The 14,322-nt window shown below is 35.5% G+C and overlaps 2 protein-coding genes across 9 annotated transcripts in view; one reads left to right on the top strand and one right to left on the bottom strand.

The window, feature by feature from the left end:
• The window catches only part of LOC5567497, a 59,158-nt gene extending 51,935 nt beyond the window's left edge, over positions 1 to 7,223 (bottom strand). Inside the window, exons 1-2 of one of the 2 annotated variants that reach the window (XM_021843943.1) lie at positions 6,884 to 7,223; positions 6,529 to 6,726 (exon numbers count right to left, since the gene is read on the bottom strand). In XM_021843943.1, the coding sequence (XP_021699635.1) occupies positions 6,529 to 6,725 (197 nt within the window). In that variant the 5' untranslated portion in view covers position 6,726; positions 6,884 to 7,223. The remainder of the gene's footprint in view (positions 1 to 6,528; positions 6,727 to 6,883) is intronic. The other variant, XM_021843942.1, reaches the window with a different exon arrangement.
• LOC5574477 (tyrosine-protein kinase receptor torso) overlaps positions 1 to 14,322 on the top strand; it is a 198,415-nt gene that overhangs the window by 134,917 nt on the left and 49,176 nt on the right. The window lies entirely within an intron of this gene.

Here is a 14,322-nt window from a genome sequence, read left to right as displayed (position 1 = left end):
TTGGCGTCATGTCAGTGACCAGCGGAACCAAACAGGTCTACCATCTTCTATGACGAACGGAGTTGATTTGGAAGCCAACTAATCAACAGAAACTGCAGAGTTGTTTCGAGCTCAGTTCAGTAGTGTATTCACCGCTCAGGACATCAGTACAACTACCCGCAATGTACCACAGCTGTCGAATCCAGGTCTTCCTGTATCAGTTACTTCCAACATGGTGATCAACGCGTTGGACAAACTAAAGTCTTTGAAAGGATACGGTCCAGATTTCATCCCATCAGTTCTTCTTAAAAAGTGCGCTTGTTCTCTGGCGTTACCTTTTGCTAAAATTTTAAATATAGTGACCCAATTTCATATTCGTACAGGACACTGGCGTCACATCAAGTAAGTAAAAACTACAGTGAAACCTCCATGAGTCGATATTGAAGGGACCATCGACTCATGGAAATATCGAGTCATGGAATAGCAATCCTTTGGAAAGCTGCTTTTTGGGACCATCATAGTAACCATGCAATTTTGTTTTTAGTATGGTTCCATGAGTCGATATCGAGTCATGGAACATCGACTCATGGAGGTATCACTGTATTAAATGATGTATTGAATTTGAAATTCTTTATCTATATTAACGGCCATAGGTGTCATCTACTATTTAACAGTCATAAAATGTTTCCATTTACATTCATCTTTGGATTAATGGAAAAGTATTGAATTTGTGTCTAAAATTAGATGTACGATCTATCAAAATTTAAACATACAACATTCTAAACTGAATTTTAAAGCTTTATTTGATTGCTCATGTGCTATATTACGTTGTTCAGACGTAGTAGAGTACATTTGGACAATTTATAAGCGGACATATATGAAACTTAGGTAAAATTATTAGAAATACCTGTTTTTCAATGATTTTTTCTATACAATCCAATAATTCTAACAATAGCGTTCATTTTTGTTGTAGGATTCAATCTAAAAAATATATTCGTGAGCACTGAGAGAGTTTTGGTTAAAATATATTCAGTTTACAGAAGTCATAAAAAGTTGTTATCCCCCTTGAATTTCGAAAATTGTTATGTCATGACTTCAAAACTCTTCTGAAATATTATTTTCAAACAATGTAAACCAAATTTTCGTTCTAAGCAACAGTAAAAGGTTAATTTCAAACTTGTCTGTAGAAAAAAATATTAACTAAGAACTTCGTTTTACAACAAAGTACCCAACACTATGCTGTACTTATCTTCACCTGATAGATGTTATCTCAATATTCAATTATTTTTGAATTAATATTCAAATTATACTCAAAAAAGGACCCTATTATGCGGTTTATTTATTTTATAATAAAAATACAAAATATTCCGGGTGAGCGGAGTGCATTGATATACTTTTTACTAGAATATAACCTGTTTTTTCATAATTTCAAATAACGCATGTGTTGCGGTTACGGCAATAATATTTATTCAATCAATCTCTATGATAATGTTTGGTAGTAAAATATGAAATAAAACGTTAACTATGGATTATGTAGATTCAATTAAGAGGCAAACTGAAAGAAATTGACCAAAATTTTTGGTTTTAGATTTTTTATGATTTCCGAGCAATAGATGACACCTACGACCTTCGTAATTGATAAAGTATATCGAAGTCCGTAAATCATTTAATAGTTTTAAACCTACTTGATGTGGAAACAGTGCCCCGTACGAAAATGAGGATGAGTCACTGTACGTCTCTCCTTAGGGATGGTACACAAATTATGTCACGCTAAATTTCAACTTTTTTGACCCCCTCCCCCCCCTTTGTCACATTTTTTGTATGAGTCCTCCAAAATTTTTGTAAGGCTTGTCACGCTTGACTTGACCCCCTCCCCCCCCCCCCCCCTTGGAGCGTGACGTAATTTGTGCATGATCCCTTACTGGCGAATTGCCGGCTTATTGGAAGGATTCATTTGTTTTTCCCGTATACAAGAAGGGTTGCAGACAAAACGTTGGGAATTATCGGGGAATAGCTGCATTAAGTGCAATCTCTAAACTTTTTGAGCTAATCGTTCTCGATAAACTTGTTCAAACATGTGCACATTATATCGCGCCTAACCAACATGGCTTCATGCCCAAACGATCAACAGCCACAAATTTAACTGTTCTAACTACCTTCGTAATTCGCGAGATACAAAAAGGTCATCAAGTAGATGCCATTTACCCTGACCTGTCGGCTGCATACGACAAAATGAATCATGAAATCGCACTTGCTAAATTCGATAAGTTAGGATTCAAAAACAACTCACTCAAATGGTTACGCTCATATCTGATCGGCCGCAGCATGTCCGTAAAAATCGGCGACCATATTTCATCACCTTTTCCGGTTACTTCTGGCGTACCTCAAGGCAGCCATCTCGGGCCGTTTCTATTTTCATTATATATGAATGATGTCAATTTCTTTTGAACTGCCTAAGTCTATCATATGCTGATGATTTGAAGCTGTATTATGTAATCAAACACAAGAACGACGTTGTGTTCTTGCAGCAGTAACTTCAAGAGTTTATATAAGATTATTTTATACGCTACATTCGATCATTTAAAATTATAACAACTTTAATAGGATTTTGAGTAAATGAAATCAGCTGAAAAATGGCATTTTTCCAATGTTTATAGCGTCAAAACGATGTGCTTCCATTCGCGGAATGTTACATTGGTGAGCATAGTTTAATTGAATAAGGAGGTGTTGTCACTAAAAAAGGAAGGCCAAAACGCTGTTTTTGCTGTGTCAATTTGACAAACAAATTGATTGTTATTAGAGCAACCGGAATGTATTGACGACATAGATAAAAAAATTAAAAACATTTCGATGATAGGATGTACACAGCTAAAAATATGTTGTAAATTTAAGTTTATTTTCATGCACATATTTGGAGCATCAAAATAAACCTAAATTTCAACGACCAATCCATTATTTTTCAATCGAATTCACTTCAAATTTACACGATCATGTAATATTCAATCATTTTTAGTTGAAAATTGAATGTATATCAATTTAATTTTACATGATGCTGAAACAACACACGAATTTGATTTATTTTTACAGTAGACTTCAGTTTACATCACATTGAAAATTAAATATTTTTTTCTGTGTAAAAGAGTAGTGCACAGTTCTTATTCATATGAGTACGATCGATACTGCAGAATGAGATGATCAGTAAAGCACTAATGTTGAACGAGTTAAAAAATCCCAAGCAAGAAGTGCGAAGAATAAAAAGGAATTCAAACACTGTCGTTGAGAGAGGATCAAAAAGATTCATAACAAAAGGGAGACTGGATCGATTTGCATCAATATAGAAAAACCTAAAAACCTGCAGCAACACCTTCAAGTATTGCCTGACAGCTTTGTATTGTTCCTTAGTTCGTCCTATACTGGAATATTCAGCCATAGTTTTGTCCCCATACTACCAAAATTAAGTTCAACGAATTGAAAAAATCCAGCGCAAGTTTGTTCGCTTCGCTCTTCGTAATCTCTACTGGAGAAATCCCTCGAATTTACCAAGCTATGAGACTCGCTGTATGCTGATTAACTTGAAGCTTCTTCACGCAATGTTCCAAAAGCTTGTTTCATCAGTGATCTCTTTCAAAACCAAATAGATTGTCCTGCTTTACTCGGCAGGTTAGATATTAATATTCGACGCCGTAACCTACGATCACACTCTTTTCTGCATTTAAATGCCGCAAGAACAAATTGTGGCTTAAATGATCCACTGCGTAATATGTGTCGTACTTTTAATAAATGTTTCGAAAGATTTTATTTTCATGTTTCCCGCAATGTGAACAAGAGTAGATTTAAGTGAATTCTTTGTTAGTTTTAAGGTGTATTTTATAGCCGATAAGCATGACATTGGGGTGTAACCTGTTGGCATTAATAATAATGTATGTATGTATGTAGATAGCCACCATACTAGCTTGAGTCTTGCTCTTCATGCGGTTCCACTTAACAGTGCAGTCAATTTTCATTATCAATATGAATTCAACATACCATTACACACACAGAAAAAAATATTTAATTTTCAATGTGATGTAAACTGAAGTCTAATGTAAAAATAAACCAAATTAGTGTGTTGTTACAGCATCATGTAAATTAAAATTCATATAAATTCAACTTTCAACTAAAAATGGTTGAATATTACACGATCGTGTAAATTTAAAGTGAATTCGATTGAAAAATAATGGTTTGGTCGTTGAAATTTAGGTTTATTTTGATGCTCCAAATATGTGCATGAAAATAAACGTAAATTTACAACATATTTTTAGCTGTGCAGTAATTACAGTAATAATAATAAATAAATCCGGATCTCCTGTCGGTTTTCTGAAATTAGACATGTGTGCCTTTCATTTAAGCCCAACAGAACTAAAGTCACAGTCACAATTTGTAACTTTTCGTATGGAAGCTCCCCTAGGGGTCATTCAAAACTTTTGTTTCCGCAGCAAAAAAATAATTGTCAGAAAATTTCAAATTGCTAGGTTATTTCAATCAAAAGTTACATTGATTTGAATTTTGAAATGGATCGAAAATGACCCAATGTCCTTACTAAGGTTAAAAAAAAAAACAGGAAAAAAAAATTCACTTTAAAACGATTTTCCATTATTTATACGAAAAATAAAATAAGTTACAGAATAAATTAAAAACATTCACGTTTTTAAAATCACAAAATTTTAATTACTTCAAAAATCGGAAATAAGAAGACCCTTAAAAAATGAAAAAAGGGGATGTTCAAAAATAAAAATTAAAAACTAAAATCAATGAATTCGCAAATAAAAATAAATTATTTCTCAAAACGTGCTCATGTTGAATTTAGATAGTAAAAAATGATATTGAAAATTAAAACAAAAAATGGGTGTAAGAGGGTTAATAACACAAAAGGGTGTGTTTTTCCAACTTTTTTTAGTAAATTTCCTGCCATAACAGACAATTCAAAATTAAACTTGAATTTCAAACTGAAGGGTCGAGATTTCAAGCTTTACACTTTCGATGTTGTTTGACGATTACTTCACTGACAAAAAAAAAACACTGGACTTTCGCTATTGACACAAAATGTTCCCATCAGAGATATTGAAATGTACACAAAAAGCATAATTCAACCCAATCAAACGATTTTGTTAATGACTTGAACCGATCTATATTATTGAAAATTAAGTTAACATGTATTCTCACATTATTAGTACCAAATTTTGAACACCATGTTCACTAGATAGTCAATTGATGAAAACATTGATAACAGAATGACTAACGATTGGAAAATAATTAATACGCTATATGAAATTACCAATCTCAGTTTATTTATAATAAACAGTAAAGCAAAGTTGCATACAAACTTGTAGTTTGTTAATTTTCAAACTAAAAGCAGAAAGTGGTTTAAAAAACAAAAATCGTTTGATCTTTTTTATATTATTTGGGAATCATTTCATATGAATTTTCACAAGAGCTACAAACTGCAATTGGTCGCTTAAAGTTTTTTTAATTTTTTTGTTACACCTTGTAATCTGACTAATTTTACATACCAACGTTGTTATCAATCGAGCCACCTTACGCTAGCATTTCCTTTCTCTACCTGTCAAATATATTGAGAAGAAGTATTCATTCCTGTTTAGTGTTCTATGGGGTCGTCCATAAATGACGTAGCATTTTAGGGGGGAGGGGGGACTTCACGAATTTGTGACGATGTGTGACGAGGGGGAGGGATGGGTCCCAAGCAATGGACGTAGCATTTTGAATCATGTCGTTGATTAGAGTATGAAAATAAATATTGTGCCGTTTTCCAAAGGACTTTTGACCGCAACTGCATATCAAACCATTATTCGTCAGATTATCATGAGGTTTTAAGGTTGTAGTCAGTTAATAATATCATTGGATTTTAATGTTTCGGTTTAGCCCAATCACTGTGGAAAACAAAGACAAAATTAAAAGGGGGGGGGCTTGATATGCTACGTATTATCAGAATTTGTGACAAAATGCTACGAGGGGGGAGGGGGGTGTAAAAAATCAGTGAAAAAATGCTACGTCATTTATGTTGTTATTTTTTGATTTGATGTATCGCTATCAAAAGCTGTTGTTGAAACTGCATTCCAATCACTTTTGTTTATTTACCAAAAAATCTAAATCATGGGATATTAAAATTTGCTTTAAAGCTTCAGAGCAGAAACTGCCTTAATCGATGTATGCAATTTGCACTGTCGAATTTTAAATCCATAGCTTAAAACAATCAGAGGCATTAATTGCACCAATCGGTGATATCACTCCATCGACGACTCAATACAATAGGAGTAATTGGCTCATTAGCGAGATACTCGATGTTTTGCATTGGCATATGAGAAAAGCACAAAACAGAGCAGCCAAACGTTCAACATATAGTCGTATTACTGTTAGGTACGTGAGATAGTGAATGAAGCTGAAAGCATCCATCATAGTGCTAACCCGTTTATGACTAAACAACATGCCAAACATGCTTTGTCAGCAAATGTGCTCACATCCACCGATAGCCTTCGATTTTAGTCCACTTACGCATTGATGATCTTGGTCTGATTGATGGGGCCTCCTAGTGTCCAGGAATCGTTTTTTCGCTGCTGATTGGCCTGATACTGAGGAAGTCCACTTTTCGTCGGATTGTAGACGCCCTTGCGATTGTGCTTTTTCCTACCCGGAATCCACAGTATTCGTAAACCGCTGGAACTCTTCGTTTTGGGCCCTCTGGAAGACATTCTGGCCATTGTCGATTGAATTCAAACACGTATGAAAATAATTAAAATCTTCCAGCTACACCCATAACACATATAATTCACTAAATGCAGTTGATAAATGAGATGATCGCACTTCAGATGAATGATATCAATGAAATTCTTTATTGTTTACTGCGTACCTTCTGATAAGTTTAATCACTCAAAAACTGACTTGAATACCATTGAACATTAAAATCAGAAAGTATGTATGCACTTCAGTATCTCCCATCTAAAGCTTAGCCGACAATCATTTCTGAAACTGCAACATGGCGTTGTACCCAAAACAATTTATAAACAAAACAGAACTTTCACTAAGTAACTATCACACTTCAAACATGATTTGAAATCAACTTTAAAACAAAATTATATTTGATCACAAACGTAGTCGACATATATGTCAACATCTTCCATTTTAGTACGATAGATGTCAAAATGTGTAACATCAGCAGCTTGCACAAAGTGTTCATTCCTGTGAATCGAATTGTACATCACCAACACACAACTCAAGTCTTATGCTGTTATGTGTGAGCTAAACTAAGCCAATACTTCCATGCGATGAACAATCCACGTGTTTACACATATACTTTCGGTCTTCATTCGCCAGTGCAGTTAAGCCCATAACACCCCTGCTTTACGCTAAACGACTAACACACCAGCTCATAGTCCACCCACCCACCGATGCTTCTATGGAGGGAGATATTGGGAAATGAATTCAACTTAAGGCGAAACGCCGCAAGTATGACCGCGAGTGGATGCTGTCTTTTGAAGTTTGAAACGAAATATCGCATATTATTAAAACTATTTATAAAAAGGCTTAAATTTCATTGCAGAATTTATTCGACGAAATCATCCATTTGGCATAAACGATAATAGTGAGAATCATAGCCAAAAATTATTACTGGGATTGTCCAATGCGCATCGTACCTTCGTGCTGTGCGTACACGAATTCTCTCTGCTCTTGGAAGTTTTCTTAAAAACTACCTAAAGCAATAAAACAGTACTTTTCAGTGCTACATCAACAGTACTTTTCAGTGCTAAAATTAAAAACGGTACTTTTCAGTGCTACTTAAACAGTACTTTTCAGTACTATTTTTTCTACTATTGATCCCTTTACGATCCTTGTTTGGACCCGTGCCTTCGATTTTTCGTTGGACCCGCTGGCGAAAGCTAGCGGTGGTAATCCTTCTTGGACACCGTCTAGGGAAAAAACCTCTCGAAGGTCACGTCTTTCTCGTTTATTAACTGAACATGGTATCAACAACTAACAAAAGGAAGGGTGAATCTCTGAATTCACTACTTCCTTCCAAAAAAGTGGGTTTTAAAACTGTCACTACACGTGGCAAGAATGGAAGAAAGGACGCTTCCCCGGAATGCGAAGTTTCTTCCAAGGGTGAAATGAATAATTGTATCGAAATGAGCAATCAGTTCGATGCTCTAGACAAATTTTCCGAACACCAAATCGAAGCAGCCTCTAGCCCAGGCTCTTTGATTCAAGTGAGGAAGCAAAGAGTGCCGCCTATCGTGGTCAGTTGTTCCGAATTTGGGGGATTTAGGCAGGAGATCTTGAACTCCATTAGGGGAATCAAGGTTTCCTTCCAAATCGCAAAGAAAGGAGACTGTCGCGTTTTGTCGGAAACTCTTAAAGATCGCGAACTTCTTCTCAGACATCTTGAAGAGAAGAAGCACAAATTTTTCACTTATGACGATAAAACTGAACGTTTGTTCAAAGTTGTCTTGAAAGGTCTCTCAAGTGACTATAAGCCACCTGAAGAGATCAAAAATGGAATAAATGATTTACTTGGATTTTCCCCAGTCCAAGTAATCATTATGGTACAAAAAATTGTCGCATGGATGCTAAATGCATGATTTGCGGAGGTTCTTCTCACGCTAAGGACGACTGTCCTGTGAAAGAAGATACCAGAAAGTTTGAATGCGCCAATTGCAAGGGCCCTCACAAAGCTAACTTTTGGGAATGCATTTTACGCAAAAGAGTCGTTGAGGCTCGTGCCAGGCAGATGAAGGATAATATCCGTCACGATAACGGTCGTTTCCGGAATTCGCCTGGTAGACTATCGAACAATGCTCATTTTTCAGTTAACGATCGCTTGATTAGGAATCATACCCACCAGGAAGATCATAATCATGCACATTCACAAACAAATTTTAATCCGTCGGGTAGCCGTTCGAATCTTTCAATTTCGAATGTATCTACCCACGGTAAATCCTTTGCCGATATAGTAGCAGGTAATTTGAACTCTTCCCCTATTCGTTCCATGAGTACCCATTCTACTTGTTTCAAATCAAGTGGAAAAAACCCTACCGCCACAGGTAACTCCTGCCCCGCTTCATCGTCTACCGAAAATTTCAATAATGGGAAATCATCAGATGATATGTCTGCCTCTGATTTTAATTTTCTAACTGAACAATTGAATCTAATGACTGATGCAATGTTCAAAGCCACCACTATGACTGAAGCAGTCCAAGTAGGTGTAAAATTTACAAATAAAATTGTTATTGGATTACGTTTTTCTAATGGATCCAAATAATAATTTAAATATTTTAAATTGGAATGCTCGTTCTCTGAATGGTAAATTGCTGTTTAATTTTCTTACAGCTAATAACGTGCATATAGCAGTTATTACCGAAACTCATTTAAAACCTGGATCCAAACTAAAAAAAGATCCTAACTTTTTTGTTTATCGTAATGATCGACTTGGGGCATGTGGGGGAGTTGCAATCATCATTCATAGGCGTATAAAACATCAACTGTTTTCGTCATTTGAAACTAAAGTTTTTGAAACTTTAGGTGTTTCTGTTGAAACACAGTTTGGTAAATATACTTTCATAGCTGCCTATTTGCCTTTTCAATGCTCTGGACAGCAAGTTAATTTGCTCCAAACTGACTTGCGAAAATTGACTCGCAATAAGTCAAAATTTTTTGTCATTGGTGACATTAATGCCAAACATCGGTCATGGAATAATTCTCAAAGTAATTCCAACGGCAGAATTTTATTTGATGACTGTTCTTCAGGATATTTCTCAATTCAATACCCTGATAGCACTACATGTTTTTCCTCTTCTAGAAATCCATCTACGATTGACTTGGTCTTAACCGACTCCAGTCATCTTTGTAGCCAATTAGTTACTCATGCTGATTTTGATTCTGATCATGTCCCTGTTACATTTCAAATATCGCATGAAGCGATTCTCAATCCTATCAGCTCCACTTTCAATTATTTACGAGCTGACTGGAATATATATATGAAACGTATGTTGACTCTAATCTTGATGTTAACATTTCTTTAGAAACTAAACTTGATATTGACAATGCTCTTGAGACTTTAACAAATTCCATTGTTGAAGCCAGAAACATTGCAATTCCAAAATGTGAAGTAAAATTTGAATCCGTGATTATAGACGATGATCTTAAACTCTTGATCCGTCTTAAAAACGTGAGGAGAAGGCAATTTCAACGCACTCGTGATCCTGCTATGAAAATTATATGGCAGGATTTGCAGAAAGAAATCAAGAAACGTTTTGCAGATTTAAGAAACAAAAATTTTGAAAATAAAATTTCTCAATTGGACCCCGGCTCTAAGCCCTTTTGGAAATTATCTAAAATCTTGAAAAAACCTCAGAAGCCAATACCGGCATTGAAAGAGGAAAACAACTTATTACTAACTAATTGCGAAAAAGCTCAAAAACTTGCTATGCAGTTTGAAAGTGCGCACAATTTTAATTTAGGACTTACTAGTCCAATTGAAAATCAAGTTACTCAGGAGTTCGAAAATATTCTCAATTAAGAGAACGTTTCCGAAAATGCCTGGGAGACTGATTTGGAAGAAGTGAGAACTATTATTTAAAAAAATATCAAAAATATGAAAGCTCCTGGCGATGATGGAATTTTCTACATCCTCATCAAGAAACTTCCAGAAAGTAGCTTATCATTTTTAGTTGATATATTTAACAAATGTTTTCAATTAGCATATTTTCCTCACAAATGGAAATATGCTGAGGTTGTTTCAATTTTAAAACCAGACAAAAATCCTGCAGAAGCTTCTAGCTATCGTCCAATCAGTTTGCTTTCCTCCATCAGTAAACTTTTTGAAAAGGTTATTTTGAACAGAATGATGGCCCACATCAACGAAAATTCAATTTTTGCCAATGAACAGTTCGGATTCCGCCATGGACATTCGACCACTCATCAACTTTTACGTGTAACAAATTTGATCCGGTCCAACAAATCTGAAGGCTACTCTACTGGTCTTGCTCTTCTAGACATAGAAAAAGCATTCGACAGTGTTTGGCAGGAAGGTTTGATTGTAAAATTGAAAAACTTTAATTTTCCAACATACGTTGTTAGAATAATTCAAAGTTATCTGTCAAATCGTACACTTCAGGTTAATTATCAGAACTCCAGATCTGAAAGACTTCCTGTAAGAGCTGGTGTTCCCCAAGGCAGCATTTTGGGACCAATATTATACAATATTTTCACATCTGACTTACCTGAGTTACCTCAGGGATGTCAAAAATCTTTGTTTGCGGATGACACAGGCCTCTCCGCCAAAGGACGAAGCCTGCGTGTCATCTGTAGTCGATTGCAAAAAAGTTTGGATATTTTTTCTTCATACTTGCAAAAATGGAAGATTTCTCCTAATGCTTCCAAAACTCAACTAATAATATTCCCACATAAACCAAAAGCTCTTTATTTGAAACCTTCTAGTAGACATGTTGTCACGATGAGAGGGATTCCAATAAATTGGTCAGATGAAGTTAAGTATCTAGGGCACATGCTAGATAAAAATTTAACTTTCAAAAATCACATTGAGGGCATTCAAGCCAAATGTAACAAATATGTAAAATGTCTCTATCCCCTTATTAATAGAAAATCAAAACTTTGTCTTAAGAGCAAGCTTTTGATATTCAAACAAATTTTCAGGCCAGCCATGTTGTATGCTGTACCAATATGGACTAGCTGTTGTAATACCAGGAAGAAAGCTCTGCAGAGAATTCAAAATAAAATTTTGAAAATGATTCTGAGGCTTCCTCCCTGGTATAGTACCAATGAGTTACATAGAATATCCAATGTTGAAACATTGGAACAAATGTAAAATAAAATAATCAATAATTTCAGGCAAAAATCGTTACAATCTTCTATTGCCGCGACTAATGCGTTATATGTTTAGGTTAAGTTAGGTTAAGTATATTCAAAGCGTTTTTTTTTTCTCTTATAAGCAGGTAAAATCAACTCACCTGTAAAAAATCTGAACTGCTACGGCAAATGAAATGTAATATGTTGTTAACAAAATGTTAATAAAATCTTAGATTTGTTTTACCAAATAAGGATGATAGTGTTGTCTAATAACACAGAACACCTAGATATAAGAAATAATGAATGTAATGTTTGGAATGATACTAATAATAAAAACAAAAAAAATACTGGGATTGTCCGACCGTCGTTGAGAGGAAATTCCTTCGCTCTGTGCCTGGAAAGCCGCAAAGCAACTGGAATTAGTGTTTAGAGCTTTTTGTACAATTATCTACCTAGAGCAAATCTCTAACTATCCGAGCAGTAGAAAATTGCTGCAGAATATCAAACTGAGGTACCATGGCCACACAGTTACGGATCACTTTGGCGTTCAACTATCCCATCTCGCTCAAAACATAACCGTTGAAGTAAAACATAATTTTGCCAAGTCAAACTACTTGTCTTCTACCATTTGGAATGTTGAGCACAATTTAACAGCTAAATAATGGTGTTTTTGACAAATGTCAAGTTGGTATATCATTATATGGCCGTTTTTTTTTAATTTCTTTATTAGTATTATTCCTAACATTACATTCGTTTCTTATATCTAGGTGTTCTTTAGACAACACTATCATCCTAATTTGGTAAAACATATTTAAGATTTTATCACCATTTTTTTAACAACATATTACATTTCATTTGCAGTAGCAGTTCAGATATTTTATAGGTGAGTTGATTTCACCCTTTTTCTCTTATAAAAAAACATGTTTCAATTTACTTTTAACCTAACTAACCCTAACTAACTAACTATTTTTGCCTGAAATTATTAATTATTTTATTTGACATTTATTCCAATATTTCAACATTGGATATTCTATGTAACTCACTGGTACTATGCCAGGGAGGAAGCTTCAGAATCATTTTCAAAATTTTGTTTTGAATTCTCTGCAGAGCTTTCTTCCTGGTATTACAACAGCTAGTCCATATTGTGTAGCATGGCCACTTTTGTGTAAATATTATTTTAAGATTTATTCAATATAAATATAGATGTACATAAATTGTTATATAATTATATTGTTTTTTCATGTCCTTCAATGTTAATTTATTATTCGTGTTAATTTATTTTTCATTTAATCATATATTATTTCATTGTCAAAATTAACAAATTCAATAGTTCACTTAAATATATGCGATATTCAATATCACAGTTCAAAATGAAATGCACTTTTCCAAAACCGCATACAAAACTTGCATACAAGTCGCCTTCTACCAATACTATATCAAATAAAAGTCCCTGTCGCCTTACACACTACACCACGAAACACGAATAAGCCTAAAGTTCAAAGTTCAAGCCCGAACGTTAACGATCGTTATAAATAGATCGGAGTCCAAAAATAGACGGAACGATACAGGTCATTCAGATGGAATGGTAGCGAAAGAGATAGCGCTTCAATCGGTTCTCATTCGTAGTTGATGAGGATCGTCGTTTGAAAAGGTCGTGAAATTACTTCGGTGATTTTACGTACTTCCGTCCACGAAGATGTAAAATCACACCTTATCTGAGGACTTTCAGAATCTCTACTCGTCCATTTTGACCTGGACCGTGGAAGAGGCGAGAGTGCGTGAATATTTTTAGTGTCGCGGTGTGTTTAAATTGGTAAAAGTTTCAAAATGTGAGAAGTCTTTTAGATTAAAATTAATGTTACTTGTTGTTCCTTTCTGAAGTATAGTAAAGTTCGTTAGCCAAGTTCAAAGGTTACGTGCGGTCAAGCTAGTTTGTGTGTGCGTTTGTGAATAAGAAAAGGTAATTGTAATTTTTTTTGTTGTGTGGAGAATTTTTTTGTTAATGCGTCGAACAGCCGTTCGACGGCTTTTTATTCAGGATCTGCGTCTAGCGATCTACGGCCCAAGCTCGGCACACCGCATCTGCTCGCTAAACGTTGCTCTCGACCCCACGCTTCAGCGTTCAAAAGTCCCGGTTTGAGGGGAAAGCCGGAAGGGAACAAACCGTTCCGACAGAGCGGCCATCACCAATTTCTATTAGCGTGGACAGGCCACGTGTGAAGCCTTCGACGATCCCCACCGTCGTCAACTGCGTCATCCGTCACCGACGCAAGTGATTTCCGGCGTGCGACACTTCATCATTTGGTAATTCCAAAAAGTCGCAGTTCGTTGCTGTATTTGGGGTAGTAGTCGCAATACCACCATCGTCGATGCGCTAAATCCGGAATCCTGCTTTGCCGTCGCATGCTTCGTCCGGCTCTTCTGCTTTGCCAGCCCATTCAACGGCCGTCGCTTCTGCTTTGCCGGCGGCATTCATCGCAGCATCTA

The sequence above is a fragment of the Aedes aegypti genome, chromosome 2, assembly GCF_002204515.2.
Source record: "Aedes aegypti strain LVP_AGWG chromosome 2, AaegL5.0 Primary Assembly, whole genome shotgun sequence".
Lineage (NCBI taxonomy): Eukaryota > Metazoa > Arthropoda > Insecta > Diptera > Culicidae > Aedes > Aedes aegypti.
This window is presented reverse-complemented; position numbering and strand designations above follow the sequence as displayed.